The sequence below is a fragment of the Sceloporus occidentalis genome, unplaced genomic scaffold, assembly GCF_023333645.1.
Source record: "Sceloporus occidentalis isolate IW3139 unplaced genomic scaffold, rSceOcc1.0.p SCAF_2, whole genome shotgun sequence".
In the NCBI taxonomy this organism is placed as follows: domain Eukaryota; kingdom Metazoa; phylum Chordata; class Lepidosauria; order Squamata; family Phrynosomatidae; genus Sceloporus; species Sceloporus occidentalis.
Window position 1 is genome coordinate 225,039,496 of NW_028316982.1, and position 17,806 is coordinate 225,057,301.

General features: G+C 39.1%; 1 protein-coding gene across 1 annotated transcript in view; it reads left to right on the forward strand.

Moving 5' to 3' along the window:
- PROS1 (protein S) overlaps window positions 1-17,806 on the forward strand; it is a 75,182-nt gene that overhangs the window by 17,894 nt on the left and 39,482 nt on the right. The window contains exons 2-4 of the mRNA XM_089512285.1: window positions 4,983-5,140; window positions 10,854-10,878; window positions 14,596-14,682. Coding sequence (XP_089368411.1) covers window positions 4,983-5,140; window positions 10,854-10,878; window positions 14,596-14,682 — 270 coding nt within the window. The remainder of the gene's footprint in view (window positions 1-4,982; window positions 5,141-10,853; window positions 10,879-14,595; window positions 14,683-17,806) is intronic.

Consider the following 17,806-nt stretch of genomic DNA (forward strand, 5'->3'; position numbering starts at 1 on the left):
CTGTGATCTTTCTCCCTGAAATGACACAATTCATACACAAGTATGTTGTTTGACTTAGGTCCAGGCTATATTCTTGTAACCAGGATATCTGAATGACTTTATCTCACTAAATGAGCCCACCTAAGCTTTAAAATGGTCAGTGGAGAGCTTTTTCTCTGTTCCACAGTTTTCCAAGGCACATATGATATTGCTGAATCAGAGTAAAGCTCCTTGACAGAAATATATTTAAAACCTTCAGCCATGAGGGAAATTATAAGTAGTTGGGAATATTACAAGCAGCAGATATACAACATATGAAAAGATAAAAGAAATTACTACTATTAGTATACTAAAAAAGTATGCATAGTACTATTATCAAAACTTAATGGCAGAAACATAATTCAGGGCATAAACTCCTAGACCATACCAGGTTTTGATTAAGTGCTAAAATTGTTGATTGGACTTGAGCAGAACTAAATTTACTAGACAGAAAAGCCTACAAAGTTGTGACATCAAACAACCCTTTACATCCTCATTCATCAACTATGGACTTTTTCATTCTTGCCTTTGTTCTACAAAGTGGTGTTTATACCATCGCTATATTACTGGGATTGTAATGCTACTTTTCATACTTCAGTTTTGGTTCTGTGTTTCTAGCTATTGTTCCCTCTTTAGCTGTACTACACTAGGGGCAATTTGGAATGAGCAATCAATATCTTCCAGATACATACTGTATTTTCTGGCGTATAAGACTACTTTTTAACCCAGGAAAATTTTCTCAAAAGTCGGGGGTCGTCTTATACGCCGGGTGTTGTCTTATAGGCCTGAAACCTCCGAGCCAGAATGGAGAATCTGCGGTCACCGCATATGGTGGGGGGAGCTCAAAAACGGCCGCGGCTGCATACTCTTTATATGTAGTGACCATATGAAAGCAGGAAGGGAGGCGCTGTACAAGTACGGTAGAAGAAACTCTTGGAGACAGAGAAGGATGGGCAGGCAGGGAGAGCTGACCAATCCAAGCAGGCTTTGTATACAACAAGTTTTCCTGCTAAGTATCTGCATGTCATAAGCATTTGAATTAAAATTACCATATTGAAATCAAATCTGATGTTTTTTTAATTTTTATTTGGTGTGTGTTGGAAGAGGGGTAGTCTTATACGGCGAGTATATCCCAAACTCTATATTTTAAATGGAAAAGTTGGGGGTCGGCTTATACGCCCAGTCGTCTTATACGCCGGAAAATACGGGTACTTCCCTTACTCTCATCCTTATTTGGCTATTTCCCAGGAGCCACATGTTATTTCTCCTCACACCACAAATCCTGTCTTTAAAAAAAATACTGCTGTGATAGTTCTAGTGTGAGATTCCTTTAGCATGTTCCAGTGGGCTCTAGGGAAATCATAACTCACTTGAACATCATGGTAGACAACTTAGAATTTGAAAGAGTAGCTAAAAGAAAGCATGCAGGATGTTTTTAACGGTTAGAAAATTGTGATATCACTGGTATGATTCTTGACAGTAAAATAAACGTCAAAGGGGAGAAAATAGGAGTCAGTCATTTATCCTTCTAGCCAGCAATGAAGTTGAATCTTGCCAACAATACTACTATATTCTCAGCAATGAAGAGATTTCTCTGGACATTAGACTATATATACACAAAATATTTAGTTTAAGGGAAATTATTTTAAAATATGTTGGGTTTTTTCCTAACAATTTCTATTTTGAAATTCATTATTATATATAGTACTCCATGTATACATGTTGGTGGGGGGATAGAGCCTCTCTTGTTCTTCTACTGAATGGAATTAAAGTTTTAAAATAAGAATGAAATGTCCTGTCATTCTCCATTGTTTAGAAATTACTTATATTGAAGTGTCCCTTAATGAACATCACTACTTGGTATGGATCCATTTTCAGAGACAATTCGAAGTGCTGGTTATGACCTATAAAGCCCTACATGGCTTTTCCCTGTATGAATCTGCCTATGTCTTGAGATCTTCTGAGGAGGCCCTTCTTGATGTCCCATCACCCTCTAAGGTACAGATGGTGGAAACATTGGAGAAGGTTTTTTCAGTAGCTGCCCCCAGGGCTATCATACTCTCTTCCCAGAGAGGTTAAACTGGCACCCTCCTAGCTATGTTCCTTAGGCAGGTAAACTGTTCTTTGGGCAGGCCTTGGACAACTCATTGCTCAGTCAGAAAAGGCCTTTCATAATGTGCTAGATTTCCTGTGTTTTTCACTTAATGGTTTGTATTTCAACAGGTTTAAATTGTTTGCTAGTTTAATCTCATTTTAAACTTTGTATGTTGCAAATTTTTAGCTGCAAGTGTTTGAATGTGGGAGAACATTGGTGATGATGATGATTGGTGTAATTTTTAGTGGAATTTCAAAACAAATGTGTTTATTCAGCTAACAGTTAGTGATCATAGATTTGGAAGCGACCATAAGAGTGATCCAGTCCAGCTCCTTGCCTTGCCATACAGGAAGACACAATCAAAGCACTCTTGACAGATGGCCATCTTGCTTCTGTTTAGAAACCTCCAAAGAAGGAAACTCCACTACACTCTTAAGCAGCATATTCCACTGTCTAACAGATCTGTCAGAAAATTATTCCTAATGTTTAAGTGTAATCTCTTTTCCTGTAGTCTAAATCCATTGCTCTATGTCCTAGGATATTATCACACTGACCTACACTTCTACTGCAGCCATGCTAGTTTAAGAAAAGAAGCATACCAATTTGGCATTATTTATTATCACACTTTTTTTCAGCAGTACCTTGGCACTACTGTGGCATTCAATGGTCATACAATCTCTTTTCAGCACCACTGCCACAATGCCACCTTCTGACCCCTGTATGTCCTACCCAGCACATGCATGCCTTTCAACTCTTTAAAGCAGTCTGCTGAGCCTCCTATTGCACAGAAACCCATAGTGGAAAAGCAAATGGGAGGCACTGATGGGTCAATTAAAAGGTGCACTCCAGGAACTGATGGAATTCACATCGGCTACATGACAGACATGGCATTGTGCAGTAAATAAGGGCCAAGGATGCCATTATTCCTTGCAAATAGTGCTTTGTGAGCCTTGTGTAATAAAATCCCTATTCTGGAGCAGCAGAAAACAAGCTTGCTCCATCCTCAGTATGTGTATGGAGTGTATATTGAAGTATCTTTCAATATGTGTATGGAGTGTATATCAAAGCATCCTTGACAAACACACACAAAATGAATTTTAGTACTTGTATAGGTTTAAACCATTTAGTAAATCTTCTTTTAAAAATAAATGGGTATTTTTGAATGGTGGTGGGAGAAAACAACAAAACTTAAACAGTGAAAGTCAGGAAAATGGAAGACAAAAAAAAAGCTCCTTAGTGCCACCCAGGAGAATCGTGTTGAGCCTAATGAAACTGGAGTGTCCTTGTTTTCTCACAGTAGTGCACTGCATGTCAATTTGTGTTGACTTTCTTCTGCCTGTTGTGCATGCCCAGTACAAACATTGCTTTGGAAACGAAGCATCCCTCTTTCTCCCCTTTGGCTTTTGTTGTTGGCAGTGTCTCTTAGAATCAACTATGGGAAGCAATTTTAGAGCTTTTCTCCTATTTTGTAGCATAATTCTGATGCCTGATTATAATCCAGTGTACAGTAGTGTTGGGAAGGGTATGTGGATAAACATGCTACAGGGAAATATCTGTGTGGTACTTCATTCCACTGACCTCTTGCCAGTTTTCCAGTGTTACTTTCCTGCTGCCCTCCTGCTTATATTTAGTCAGCACTAGGCTGTCTTTTTTGGGGGGTGGGGGGTGGGGGGAGAGGAATAGAAGTGATAATTGTAAGAAAATGTTGTTGTTATTATTGATCATCCTTGGCATGGCAACCCCACTCCATTTCTTTCTCCCAGGTTCTGTTGGTACTCATCATCTATACAGCAATTGGGGGAGTGATTAGAAAAGAGATATTTGTGGCACTTATAATATGTATCAGCAATTGGGGAACTGATTACTTTAGTAAGGAGATACTGTACTTGTGTTTTCTGTAATGTTCTTTGAAGTGTCTGGGTACATATCACTGTGAAATCTGTTGCATGAAATGACTGCCAGTGGTGTTTGCTTTACAGTAAATGTTTGAGGCCACACTTCCACTCCCTGGAGCCTTCTCTCATAGCCTCCAACATTTCACAGATGAAAATCAGGGCATGTGTAGCCAAGCATCAGAGTATGTTTAGGATGGCAAAATGTATTAATGAAGAAGAACTGACAAGCTAGGAGAGGCTGGAGCAGTTTGCTTCTGCCTGAGCCTACTGGCTCAGAAAGATCCTCCCACTCTTTCCTCTTCTCCCCTTCTGAGTTAAGTGCAAACTAATACTGTATTATTGAACTCAGTTTATGGTGATTAAAGTAAGTGGGCAGCAAATGAGGAAAGTGGAAGGAGAAGAGGAAAAGCTGTGCACTTTAAAAACAGTTGAAAAAAAAAAGGGGGGGGGGAATGATAGGTGTTTAATCAAGACTGTCCCTGCCAAATTTGGACATTCTGATGGTATGCTCTCTTTAGGAAAATCTGCTCAAGAGGGAGGGCTCCAGTTTGCCATTTAAAAGATGAGCAATTTCCTTTTTCTTGTTTCTTTCCAAACAAATTCTGATCCATATCTTCAGGTCTAGTTAATTCCACTTCCAAAGCAAGAGGGGATTTTATAGTCACAGCCCCCCTCCTTGACTGAAGTTGACTAAATCACATAACTGTTCCAGCCTTCATAGAGTGGGTTCATTCATAATGATCTCCACTAAAGGGGAATTTGCTGACTTCATTTGTGCTTATCAGCTTTTTGTTTTTTCAGGATTTTACAAAGCTAACATTCACAAAGCAATCCTAGCATTTTATTTCTGTTCCTTATACTTTTCTGACAATGTTCCAGTGGGTCCCCAAACCTTGACTTTTAATATTTGTTCTGTGACATTGCTTGATGGAACAACAGAGACTTATTAATGCAAAATGTTTGTTTTTATTTAGTTTTATCTCAGCATCATGCCTCAGAGTTTCTGATCCGAAAACGTCGAGCAAATTCCTTTATGGAAGAAAGTAAGAAGGGGAATTTGGAACGGGAATGTATTGAAGAATACTGCAATAAAGAAGAAGCCAGGGAAATATTTGAAAATAACCCTGAAACGGTAAGGAATATAAAGACATTAAACAGTTATTAAGGAATGAAGCATAGTCTGATTCTGTCCAAACTTATTTTGATAGTTTACCACTGTGGTAGACTACTAGCTATTGTATGTAGGGGTTTCTGGGTATTGTAATCCAAAAAAGTGATTTTGCCAAGCTTTGATTAATTGTTGATTCACTTCTAGTGTTCAAGATACACATATTCATTTGACAGATATCTTAATAAGCTCATATTTTTATATAATGATAATAAATTGCAAAGCAACCTAAATGCAAGAAGCCTATGTAGAAAGTTAAAATAATGTGCCAGTTGTGAGGTACAGCCAGGTTGTTACATAACTGACTATAAGGCATGTGGGAATTTTCCCCTTTTTTCTATTTCAGTAATTTTATTTATATTTAAACCTGTCCTTGCTCTTATGAAATTTATTTCACTTATATATCATTTTCCTCTCAGGAAATAACTTGGTTCCCTGGTGTTGTCCAAGGTAAAACTTGCTTAGCTTTAGCATAGCACTTTGTGTGTGCTTTTAGAACACCCAGTAAGTGGCCAGTGGCATAAATTATTGTTAAAGTCCAGAGGGTATAAGCTAGAAAGTCCTTAATTCAGAAGATATTTCTGATATAAACTTACTAGAATGCCTTTGGGCAAGCTCCTTCCTTTTTTTGCTTTTACCTTGTTCTCACATTAATATGGAGATAATGCTTTTACAATATTCTGCTTTGCAGGATTGTTATAAAGGTGATTGACGGGATTTATGTGAAGTACTTAAAACTTACTGAATATTTATTTTATTTATGGTATTTATACCCCACCCTTCAGCCCTAAAGACTATCAGAGCGGCTTACAATTATTATTTTTAATTAGACGATTCCCTGCCCTGAGGCTTACAGTCTAAAAGACATGACACAAAAGGGGAAGGGAATGGTGGTGGGAGGCCTGGACCAAGGCAAATGGACTGAAGGGAGGGCTCTTCTTCTTCAGGCCAGCCCTGATGGAGCTGGGCCTGCCTTGTCACTCCCTCTCAGGACGAAGGATGACAGTTACAATATCATGGAGGGAGGGCTCTCTTTCTGCAGGCTACCCCTGGTGGAATTAATTCTAAGACTGCAGTCATAAACAAATTGACTTAAGAGTAAGTTCCTTTGAAGTCACTGGAGCTTGCTTCTATAGTCTTGACCCAATTCCTACTCCTTTTCTAATCTCTATCGCTCCTTCTTTTCTGCCCTCGCTTCTCCATATCTTCAATCTCTCTCTCTCTCTACAGGCTCCTTCCCGTCAGACTTCAAACATGCTCTCATTTCCCCAATTCTGAAAAAACCATCTCTTGACCTTTGTCTTGCTATCGTCCGATTTCTCTTCTTCCCTTTCTTTCTAAGGTTTTGGAACGGGTTGTTTATTCTCGCTGTCTAGAGTTTCTTGAAGCCAACTCCATTCTTGATCCCTTTCAGTCTGGTTTCCGCCCAAGGCATTCCACAGAGACAGCTCTCACTAAGATCTCGAATGACCTTTTACGGGCCAAGGCTAATGGCCTTTACTCTGTTCTCATTCTTCTTGATCTGTCTGCAGCCTTTGACACCGTTGATCACTGTCTTCTAGTTGATATACTTTCTTACCTTGGGTTCTCAGACTCTGTTCTTGACTGGTTTAGATCTTATTTGTCAGGATGATCTTTTGCAGTGGTCACTGGTGGTCAAACTTCGTCCTCTGTTCTTTTATCTCTTGGAGTGTCCCAGGGCTCTGTTCTGGGTCCCCTTCTGTTTTCTCTCTACACACTGTCCTTAGGAAAACTCATTAGTTCTTTTGGTTTTTCCTACCATCTGTACGCCGATGACACCCAGTTATATCTTTCCACCCCATCCTTTCTCCAAGGCTTGAACAGCAAGTTTCGTCTTGTCTCACAGCTGTCTCGCAGTGGATGCGCCATTGGCGTTTGAAGATCAGCGTGTCCAAGACGGAGCTTCTTGTCTTTCCTCCTAAGTCTGCCCTTCAACACTCCTTTTCTGTCTCTGTGGACAAGATTTCTATTCAACCAGTCCAGCAAGCCCGCAGTCTTGGTTTCATCTTTGACTCTTCTCTGTCGTGTATCCCTCAGATCCAGACCACAGCCAAGGCTTGTAGATTCCTTTTGTACAATATTGCCAAAATCCAACCATTTCTCTCTGCCTCTACTGCCAAAATCCTGGTCCACGCCCTAGTGATCTCACGACTTGATTACTGTAACATCATTCTGGCAGGGCTTCCTCTTTCTCACCTCTGTCCTTTAATTTCTGTCCAGCATTCAGCTGCACGCATTATTACATCCGCCCACCGCTCTGACCATATCTCTCCTTTGCTGGCATCCCTTCACTGGCTCCCCCTCCCTTTCCGCATTCAGTATAAGGTCCTGCTGTCGACGTTTAAAGCCTTCCATGGGCTGGCCCCTCCTTACTTATCAGACCTTCTTTTTCCTCACCTTCCCACTCAGGCCCTCCGTTCTGGTAGTCAAGGTCTGCTGTCCCAGCCCAGGATTTCCTCTGCCCCATCCCAGATTCGCCCCTTTTCACTTGCTGCTCCTCACTCCTGGAACCTTCTTCCCCTGCGAGCAAGAGCCATCACTTCTTTAACCAGCTTCAGAACAGAGTTGAAGACCATCCTGTTCAGAGAAGCATTCCCAGGCCTTGAATAATTGTCGCTTGCCTCCCTGGATGAAGATTAACCATCCATTATGAAGCCAAGCCCTCCGTCCAGTCCACCTGCCTTGGTCCAGGCCTTGGAGGTAGAGAGGAACTGCTGGACCTCATCCCCTTCCCCACCACTACTCCCTTCTCCTTTTGTGTGGTGTCTTTTTAGATTGTAAGCCTGAGGGCAGGGAACTGTCTAATTAAAAAGACTATATGTACAGCGCTGTGTACATTTACAGTACTTTATAAATAAAGGTTAATAATAATAATAATAATAATAATAATAATAATAATAATACACAGAAATATTCCAGTTTGCGACGGGTTTAACTGCTCTGGCTTGGTGCTAGGAAATCTTGCGAATTGCAGTTTATTGCGGCATCAGAGCTGTCTGACAGAGAAGGCTAAATGGCTCACAAAATGTTCCCAGAATTCCATAGTATTAAACCAGGGCAGTTAAAGTGGTCTCATACTGGATTACATATAAGGCTCAAGCCACAGGTGTAGCTGTCAAATATTAAAAATTAAAAGAAGTAGTTGTCTTCCATTAATAAATATAATATAGCATCACACTCATAAACATATTAATATGCAAGGAGAGATATTAAGCATTCTGCCACCTTCTTGTTCTAGTCTTGTCAATGGTTATGCAAATTCTAAATCCTAGGATGTGCCTCCATAAATAGAGGAAGGCTGTGCAGCAGACAGTACATATAGAAAGTAGTGAGAACAGTGACAGGGGTGGTGATACATAAATCCCTGCTTCCTCTTCTCACCATTACACAAGTGTGTAAAAGAGCCTACTTCTTTTTACAGCATTAGCATAGCTATTGTAACGAAATAGTATTTGCACAGTTCAGAGTGCTGGATATGACCGATACAGCCCTATTTATTTTAGTCCAGTCTAGACAGACAACATCTCCTCATATGAGCCTGCCCAGACCCTGCTTTCCTCAGGAGAGGCTCTTCTTTGAGTCCCACCACCTTCAGGGGTACAGTTGATTGGGACACAAGATAGGGTCTTCTCAATGGCTGCCCCTAGACAAATAAACTCTCCCTCTGAATGCTAGTATATCTCTCTTCTTGCTGTCCTTTAATCAGCAGGTGAAGCCTCTCTTTTTTCATTCTGGCATGCTTTTAGAACTGAAGGTTCAGTGAAAATAGCTGCATCCACACTGCCGAAATAATCTAATTAAACACCACTTTAACTGCCATGGCTCAGTGCTAGGGGCTTCTGGGGATTGTAGTTTCTTTTGGCACCAGCACTCTCTAACAGAGAAAATTCCCAGAATCCTGTAGCATGGAGCCATGGCAGTTAAAGGGTGTCAAACTGGATTATTTCTGAAGTGTGGGTGCAGGCAATGTGTATTTAACATAGGAGGTTTCTTTTCTCTTATACTAATTTAATTCCATAATGTTGAAGAGAAGACTGTTTATAATACGTAGATAATTATTTGTTTTCATTAAAAAACATGGAAAAAACCTGAAGGTTTAATGAAAGAGCTTTTAAGATGATGCTGTATTGTTTTAAATTGTACAGTTTTTAAATTGTTATTTTTAAAACAATTTCTAAGTATATGTGTTAAGGTTGCATAGAGAGCCAGCATGTTGTAGTGGTTTGAGCATTAGACTACGATTCTGGAAACCGGAATTTGAATCCCTGCTCATCTGTAGAAAACTACTGAGTAACCTCAGACAAGTCCTAAAACACAGGATCATTTCAGCCTCAGAGGAAGGCAAAAGCAAACCCCCTCTAAACAAATATTGTCAGGAAAACCCTGTGATATATTCACTTTTAGGGTTACCATAAGTCAGAAATTACTTGAAAGCACATAATAAGGTTGTACAATGCAGCAACCTATGCACACTAGTGTCAGACCATTTCTGCCAGTAACAGCACAGGCCATAGTGACAGCACTAGAACTGGGAGGGCAGCACTGGCTAAGCAATCTTCAGGGATGAGCGGCTTTGGGCTATGTAAACCCCAGATTTTTTTACTCAGGCTGCTGCTACACTGCAGGGTTATTGCATTTTGACACCACTTTAACTGCCATGGCTCCATGCTATGGAATCCTGGTATTTGTAGTTTCTTGTGGCCCTAGAGCTCTCTGACAGAGAGCCTGACTACAGTATCTCACAAAAGAACAAAATTACAGAATTCTATACCATTGAGGCACTGCAGTTAAAAGTGGTGTCAAACTGCAATCATTAGTAGTCTGTAACCCCACTTCAATCCTTTGGGAGAGGCGGGGAAACACAAATAAATTATTATTATTATTATTATTATTATTATTATTATTATTATTATTATTATTATGTAGTGTAGATGCAACCTTAGTTACAGGCTCTTGACTGCATCTTTGGAAAGGATTATCTGTTCTTAGTTCCTGGAGAATCAGGGTGATGCTAAAAATATATATTTTTTAATCAAACCTATTCCTCTCTATGAAAATTTAATAAATATGTGAGAGTTAAATTGAAAAGCCTCTCCTTCCTGGGTTTCAGCCTGCACACACCACTTTCCAAAACTCTTCCACCAGTCATATGGTCGTCCACCCACCCTGGCCTTAGGCAACACCTTTACTCCTGCCTTTGTGCCTCAACAATCACAATTAAAACTAAAAAATAGTTTTAGTGTACTAAAACATAGTTAAAACTGATCTTATCAGCTGATCACCATATCCACACATTTTGCATTTCTATGGCTATTCTTACAGTCTGATTGCAGAGGTCATTCCTGGGTTTCAGTTCACTCCGTGCATCTGGGGAAGTAGACCAAGTCTACATTCTTTCCCTTAACCTCAAAGGTGCTACAAGAGCCCTTTGCATATTGAAGTTTGATTAAACATCTTCTAAGCACAATCAAAGAAGCAACAAATACTAAATACAGTAAATTCATTTCCTTTATGGCCTATTAAAAGTAACAGCACAAGTAAATGTTAATTACCCTGCTAAACAATGTATGCAATTAAACTGTGTCTCCTATTAGACTGTGTATGATATTAGACTAACATTCTAATTAGAATTTTCTTTCTCCTTCCTAAAACACAGGATCATTTCTATCCCATATATTTAGGTAAGTATCATTTTAAAAACACAGGCCATTTTTTCCACATTTGGATGATAACAGTTTTGTTATTTTAGTGTCTAGAAGACATTAGGAGAAAATTGAAAGATGACTGAGATGAAACAGTACTGTTAACAAGCTCCTTTAATGTGATTATATTCCTGAAGTATATGCCTGTGCAGTCAGTGCCTCCAGTTATGGCTTTCTTTGAAAGCAGAAATCATAGCAAACAATTATTCTGTGTTGGTGTGGTCCTGTTTGTGAGGTGTTCTGTTTTCAGAGTGGGCTGTGAAATGCACTCCTGGCCTTCTGCATTTCACTAGACAAAGGCCTAAATTCAACTTCTAGCCCCAAGTAGAGTAGATGCATACGATCTTTGTGGAATAGAGTAAATCCATAAACTGGGTCAATCAACGCTTATGCAAAGTCTATCAGTTCAGTAGATCTACCCTAGCTAGGTCTTGTAATGGATTTAGGCCATGGAACACCATGTGAAATGATCCTTGAAGCAATTCTGCCATTAAAAGGTGACTAATCATCTCTTTGTGCACACCATATGTGTGCTTCTTCCCTGACTATAACTGTGACATGTATGAAAACCACAACTACATGATCTGGGGCCATTCACACTACACAATACAGTGGATCCTTGTTATAAGCTGGGGTTTGGTTCCAAGATCCCCCGTGTATAACAAAATCTGTGTATGCTCAAGTCCCATTAAATATAATGACATAGCAAAATGGTGTCCCTTATAAAAAATGGAAAATCAAGGTAAATTTATGCTTTTTTGGAACATTTTCAAACCGTGTATGCTTGAATCCGTGTATAAAAAATCCATGTATAAGAAGGGCCGACTGTAATAGCACTACTTTACAACTTTACTTGTCCTGGTTCTATCCTTTGGAATCCTGGGATTTGTACTTTGGTGAGGCACTGCAGTCCTTTGGCTGAGAATTCTAAATGCCCTTCCCTAAAGTACCAATCCCAGGATTCCGCAACAGTTAAAAGTGGAAGAATAGTGCTGTAATTCTGTAGTGTGAATAGCCCTGGGCTTGGTATGAGGATAAGGTGAATTGTAGGGAGACATGTACACCAGCGTGACCTCATTGACAGAAGGGTGGGATACAGATGCAGCCTGGCAAACAGAAAGGTCTAGGAAAAAGTGTTCACTGAGTAACATATAAGAAAGTTTTAATATTTAAAATATTCATATGATGCAGTAACAGCAATTTCCTGGCATCCAGATAAACAGTGTGTAGGCAAAGCAATACACTGTGCCAAAATACACAAATGACAAGGAGTGTATACACTTCCTAGATGCATACAAAATGAAAAGTATAAAAAGATCCAACATCCATAGTGCTTGGAAAATAAGTATATGAACTTCCAAAGAACATACAAAATAAAAAGTATAAAAATATGCAAACACCATTCAACTAGAGTCTTCTTCAGTGGAAAATAAGGCTAAAAATGGGAATATATAGTTAATATATTGTTCACAAATAGACACCATGTTATAAAGTAATGATCTGGCAAATGTACCAGTAATAACATCCAAGTAATTATCCTATTTCCAGGGAGTCATCTAGTGTTTGGATATTTTATATTTTTTATTCTGTATGTTCTTTGGAAGTTGATTGTTGATTTTTGATTAGGTCTGAAGTTATTTTTCTGTAAGGTTTTTAATGGCTGGTAGGCACCGCCATTTCTGGGATATATGGATGGGTTACACATTTTTCTATAAATAATATGAAATAAGAGGCTTTCATATGGCTGTGTGTCATTCAACAAGAAGCCTAGCAGTACAGGGATCAAATCAAGGCACCATGGGTCATGAAATGGCAGGTTTGATCCTACCCTCATTGTTTCTGTAAATGATCAGAAAGAGATAAAATTAAGTACCAGGGGACTTAAAATATTCCTCATTACATATGCATAGGGAATAGTATCTTGTGATCTCTTGTTTCATTTTGGCTTATCTCATCATAGCACTTTCAAAGTAAGAAGCTTTAGAAGCAGTTTGCCATTGCCTCCTCCTGCACAATACTAACAAGAGTTAGCTAAAGTGCCACTGCTGCTGCCTCTGAGAGATCTTCCGCAGTGTCACCATCTACAAATGCTACTGCCCAGTAGTTGTTTGACACATTTAGTCTGATTGTTCAGCAAAAACCTGTCTGACTTGGGAAAGCCAACCAGTAGTCATGCTACTATCAGCATAGCCTTTTATTTGTCTTAATGAAATCATGGTCCTGAATCAGTAAGAACAGTTGATGACCAGAGTTCTTGGAGGTCTCTCATTCATAGGGTCGTCATAAGTTGAAGTTGAATTGATAGTAGATAGCAACAATAAACATATGTGAAGTCAGGAAGAAACTCTTCTAGAACATGGCCACATAGCCCGAAAAACCCACTAATAAACATATCTGTAGGGTTGTTCAAGTTGAACTGATGGCAGACAGCAACAACAAAGATATTTGTAGGATTGTTTATGCTGTTGACTGCAGTACCATTGGTGAACAATGCACAGAAGTGGCAAGGGAAGGCAGACAAATTCTGCTGGCTCTGAACAGTTTATTTCTCCAGTGGCTTACTTCCTTCTCTGCCCTGAGGCCTTTTTCCTTCTGCTACCACTGCTTATGCCAGTGTAGTTATTTTCACATAGTGTACCCAATAGATTCCTGCCAGTGTCTAACTAACATGGAGAAAAATGGCTGATTGCTTCTTGATTTTCTACTGCTTACATTTCCCATAGAATGTGAAACACAGTCTGTATGAACTATATTACCCCTTGTCTGTATTTGAGTTAGGATTTCTTTATAATGGATTAACTTACACTCTTTCTTGGTGATCACACAATTACTTTACACTGAGTATATCCACGCTGCAGAATTAAAGCAGTTTCAAACCACTTTAACTGCCATGATTCTATCCTACAAAATCCTGGAATTTGTATTTGATGAAACACCAGAACTCTCTGACAGACCAGGCACACAAAACTGCAAATCCTAGGATTTTGTAGGATAGAGTCATGCCAGTTAAGGTAGTGTCAAACTGCTTTCATTCTGCAGTGTGAATACACCCCTTGTCTTAATATATGGTTTTATTCAATATGGGCTGTTCATGTCTAAAATGTTTGCAGAGGTGGGGCAGTTTGTAATGGTGGAATTAGGTAGAATTAAATAGATACCATGTACTAAAACAAAATCACCTGCAGTTAGCACTACACTCATGGTATAGGATTATGTAAACTCTGGCAAAATCATAATTTCATCACCAGCTGTTATAATTAATAAATCTTGAATGAACTTATTTTGAAAATCTGGATGGACTTATCTCTTATCTTCAATTTGAACATGAAAGATATTTTGTGCCCTGAAAAATGGTCAAGGCTGACCTGTACAAGCAGCAAAACAACATTGCATACACCATCTTGGTTTTATAGCTCCAAGGTCAGACCACAGGAGGAAGGTGGCATTTTTCATTCCAGTCCTGGACATGGAAGAGAAAAGGCTGTCTGAAAGCCTGTTACTTGGTATTAATGTGATACTTGAGAGATTTATGAAAAATGCAACACTACCCATCAGCAGTCTGAACTAGTACATTGAAGGAATGACTACAGTATAACTGAACTGAACCTGTAGCTCAGTTCTTAGCTGCTTTGCAGGTGAAATAGTGGTTGTAGGGGTTATTGCATATCTACAAGCCACTTTTTCTTGCTTTCACAGACTGCCTGGCTTCATTCCGAACAGGAATATTCAGGGTGCCATCACGGTCTTCAGATTCTCCAGCTGACCTGCGGTCCTGTGTCAAAGGTAAGCCATGTTAAAATATATAATGTTTCCTGAACTAAGATAGAAGTAGAGCTGGTTGATACTGATTGCATATTGCATTTTTGTTTTCCATAACGGAGCTGCTTGGTCTAAAAGCAAATAGCTGGATTTTTTTTTTTTTTTGGGGGGGGGGAATATTAGACTTTTTTGTTATTTGCCTTCCAATTGATCTCAACTCAGGGCAACCCTGTTAATGAGATGAATAATAGACTAAGCAGTCATTGTTCAAAAAGTTGCAAGTGGGTTGATATACTAGACTCAAAGACAAAATGTAGGCTAACAGAATTTCTCATCTTCAATAAAATGGTGGGGTTTGAAATCAAATGCTCAAGACCTGTCTTCAAGTACATTATACTGTCTTCAAATAGTAGACTGTACTTGACTGTAACAGATTCTGGTTTATTTCTTGGTACTTCAAATAGCTTCAGAGGCCAAGTTACATGTGATGATGTTTATGCTTTTAAATAGGTTTTCTCATTTTGGAGAAGAAGGTTTCCAGGGCCTCTAATCTAGAATGTGTATTTAATTTGAATTAGCCCCCCCCCCCCCAACACACACATAGATTATCTGATGTAAATAGCTTCCTTCTGGTTGCTTTTTGCACTAAAATGCAATTTACATGAAAGCAGAACTTCCAGGAGTAAACAGCAGTTAGAATGAAGAGACTTTCATTGGAAAACCAGTCTGTTTTTTCTTTGGAATAAAACAGGTAAGTTCAGGGTGCTTGTTAAAAAGCACAAATACTGTCATGTGTAATTTAGCATTTAGCCAGCAAGGAAACCCTTCAGTAAGATGGCTAGCACAGTTTGTCTTAGTTTGAATAAGAAAAAATTGATCTCCAATAGTATATGTATCTGAGTAATGCAAAAATGGAAAATTTGTGATCTCTTCCTCACATCTGTCAATTTCAAGGTTACAGCTCCATTTTTATTTTTATTTTATATGTTTCCATTAAACAATAAGGGAAAATCTGAAAGTATACTATCATGCAGAAGAACAATGGTATCTTAACCAATATATAAAAAAGAGATAGTGATCAAACCAGACCCATATTGTATCATGTACTGTATAAGCAGGAGTACTGGCCAGTAAAGTCCTCTTCCAGTTAGTGCTTGATGATTTTAAGGCATGGGGATACATAGTTTTAATTATCTTGGCTAATTCCTTTGTGTGCAATTTTTGCTAGCATGGTATAGTGGTTTGGGTCTTGAACTACTACTCTGGAGACCAGGGTACAAATCCCTATTCAGCCATGGAAACCCACTGGGTGACTTTGGACAAGTCACACTCTCTCAGCCTCAAGGAAAGGCAGAGGCAAAATCCCTTTGAATGAGTCTTGCCAAGAAAGCTGCACAATAGATTTGCTTTAGGGGCACCATAATTCAGAAATGACTTGAAGGTGCAACACCACAACAACAACTTCTTCATTTTGTACCACTGTTCTTTGCTTATTTGAGCAACATGATTTGCAATCACAACACATTATATAATGACTGAAATGATATATTACACAAGTTCAGAGCTAAAGAATGTTTGGCTTTCGAGATATTCAAGATTTCATTATACAGAAGTACCAGCCAATATGGCAAATGGCCAGGGATTATTGTAGTTGTTAATCAAAAAATCTGGAGAACCAAAGGTCCCCCACCAGAGGACTGCAGAGTAGCACCACCAATTTTACCATCTCACTTTATACATCTAGCAAAGTGTACTCTAATGTTCTGTTATGACTCATGCCATAATAAATCTGTTTATTTTTCAAGATAAACTGTTTATATTGCAAGAGTAAAACAGTTTACTTCAAGAGTAATAATATAATTGCTCTGAAAACTGAGAAACTAAGAATAATATGAAGCAGGAAAAGAGAAGAGAAAGATAGTTGTTGTTTTTTTATGTTGTGTTCCTTCAAGTCTTTTCCAACTTAAAGCTAACCGGTCACAGGGTTTTCTTGGCAACATTTATTCAGAGGATGTTTGTTTTGCCTTCCTCTGAGGCTGAGATACTGCGGCTTTCCCAAACTTACCCAGTGAGTTTCTATGGCTGAGCAGGGATTTGAATCCTGATATCCATAGAGTCACAGTCCAATGCACAAAACACTATACCACACTGGTCCTATGCAGTTGTAAATTTGAATGTGGTCAGTCTTCTAGGCCAGATGTTAAGGTACCTATTGTGTTGGGAGATAGGGTGGAGTGGAATGGAGATTGTGACAGTGTTTTAAAGCTTCCTGAATTTCTGTAGATTGGATTCACACCTAGGAGTTTACCGCATCACTTTTCTTATTACTCATGGCTTACCTCTAGCTGTCTTAAATCAGATGGCATCCCGATGTTATCAGATGGATTTGGCCTAATCTGCCACCCGGGTGCATCCTCGGTCCATCCCCACTTCCAGGAGGACTCTGGCAGCCATTTTCTTAAATCAGAAAACTCCTGGATCCAAAAGAGCTGGGAGGAGCCCTCATGGAAGCGGGGATGGACCCGGGATGCACCTGGGTGGCAGATTAGGCGGCCAAATCCATCTGATAACATCAGGATGCTCCCAGTTTAAGATTTAAGCCGGCTACAGGTAAGCCGGTTTAACAAACAATGTGATAAACTCCCTAGTTACAGCTACAGATTACACCTATTGAAATGAATGGGACTTAGTTGAAGTTAGTCTTGACTATGTTATTTATTATTGATTTCATTGAGTCTGTTCTAAGTATGAATAGGTATGGATCCAATCCATTGATACCTTCATTTTTGTTCTTAACATTTCCAGTTGCATATTTTCAGCCTGTTTGATCAGATGCAAATTCAGGCTGTTTGTTAAGATACAAATTATATGCAAAAAAATGTAGGAAACAATCTGTGAAACATTTTCTTTCTTTCCCTGTAACTGCTTTTTTTCATTACTTTTATAACTAACATGCATAGGTAAAATCCTGAGGGGGGCATGGATTCTTCCTTTTAAGTATCTGTCCTCATTTTTTGTCTTTGGGAACAGATGAGGACAAAAAGGAATCCTTGATAATTATGCTATCTGCAATTGGAAGTGAAGCACAACTCTTGGGGAACAGTGCTAGCAAGCCTGAAGTGACAAATTAAAGTGTATACTTACTCTT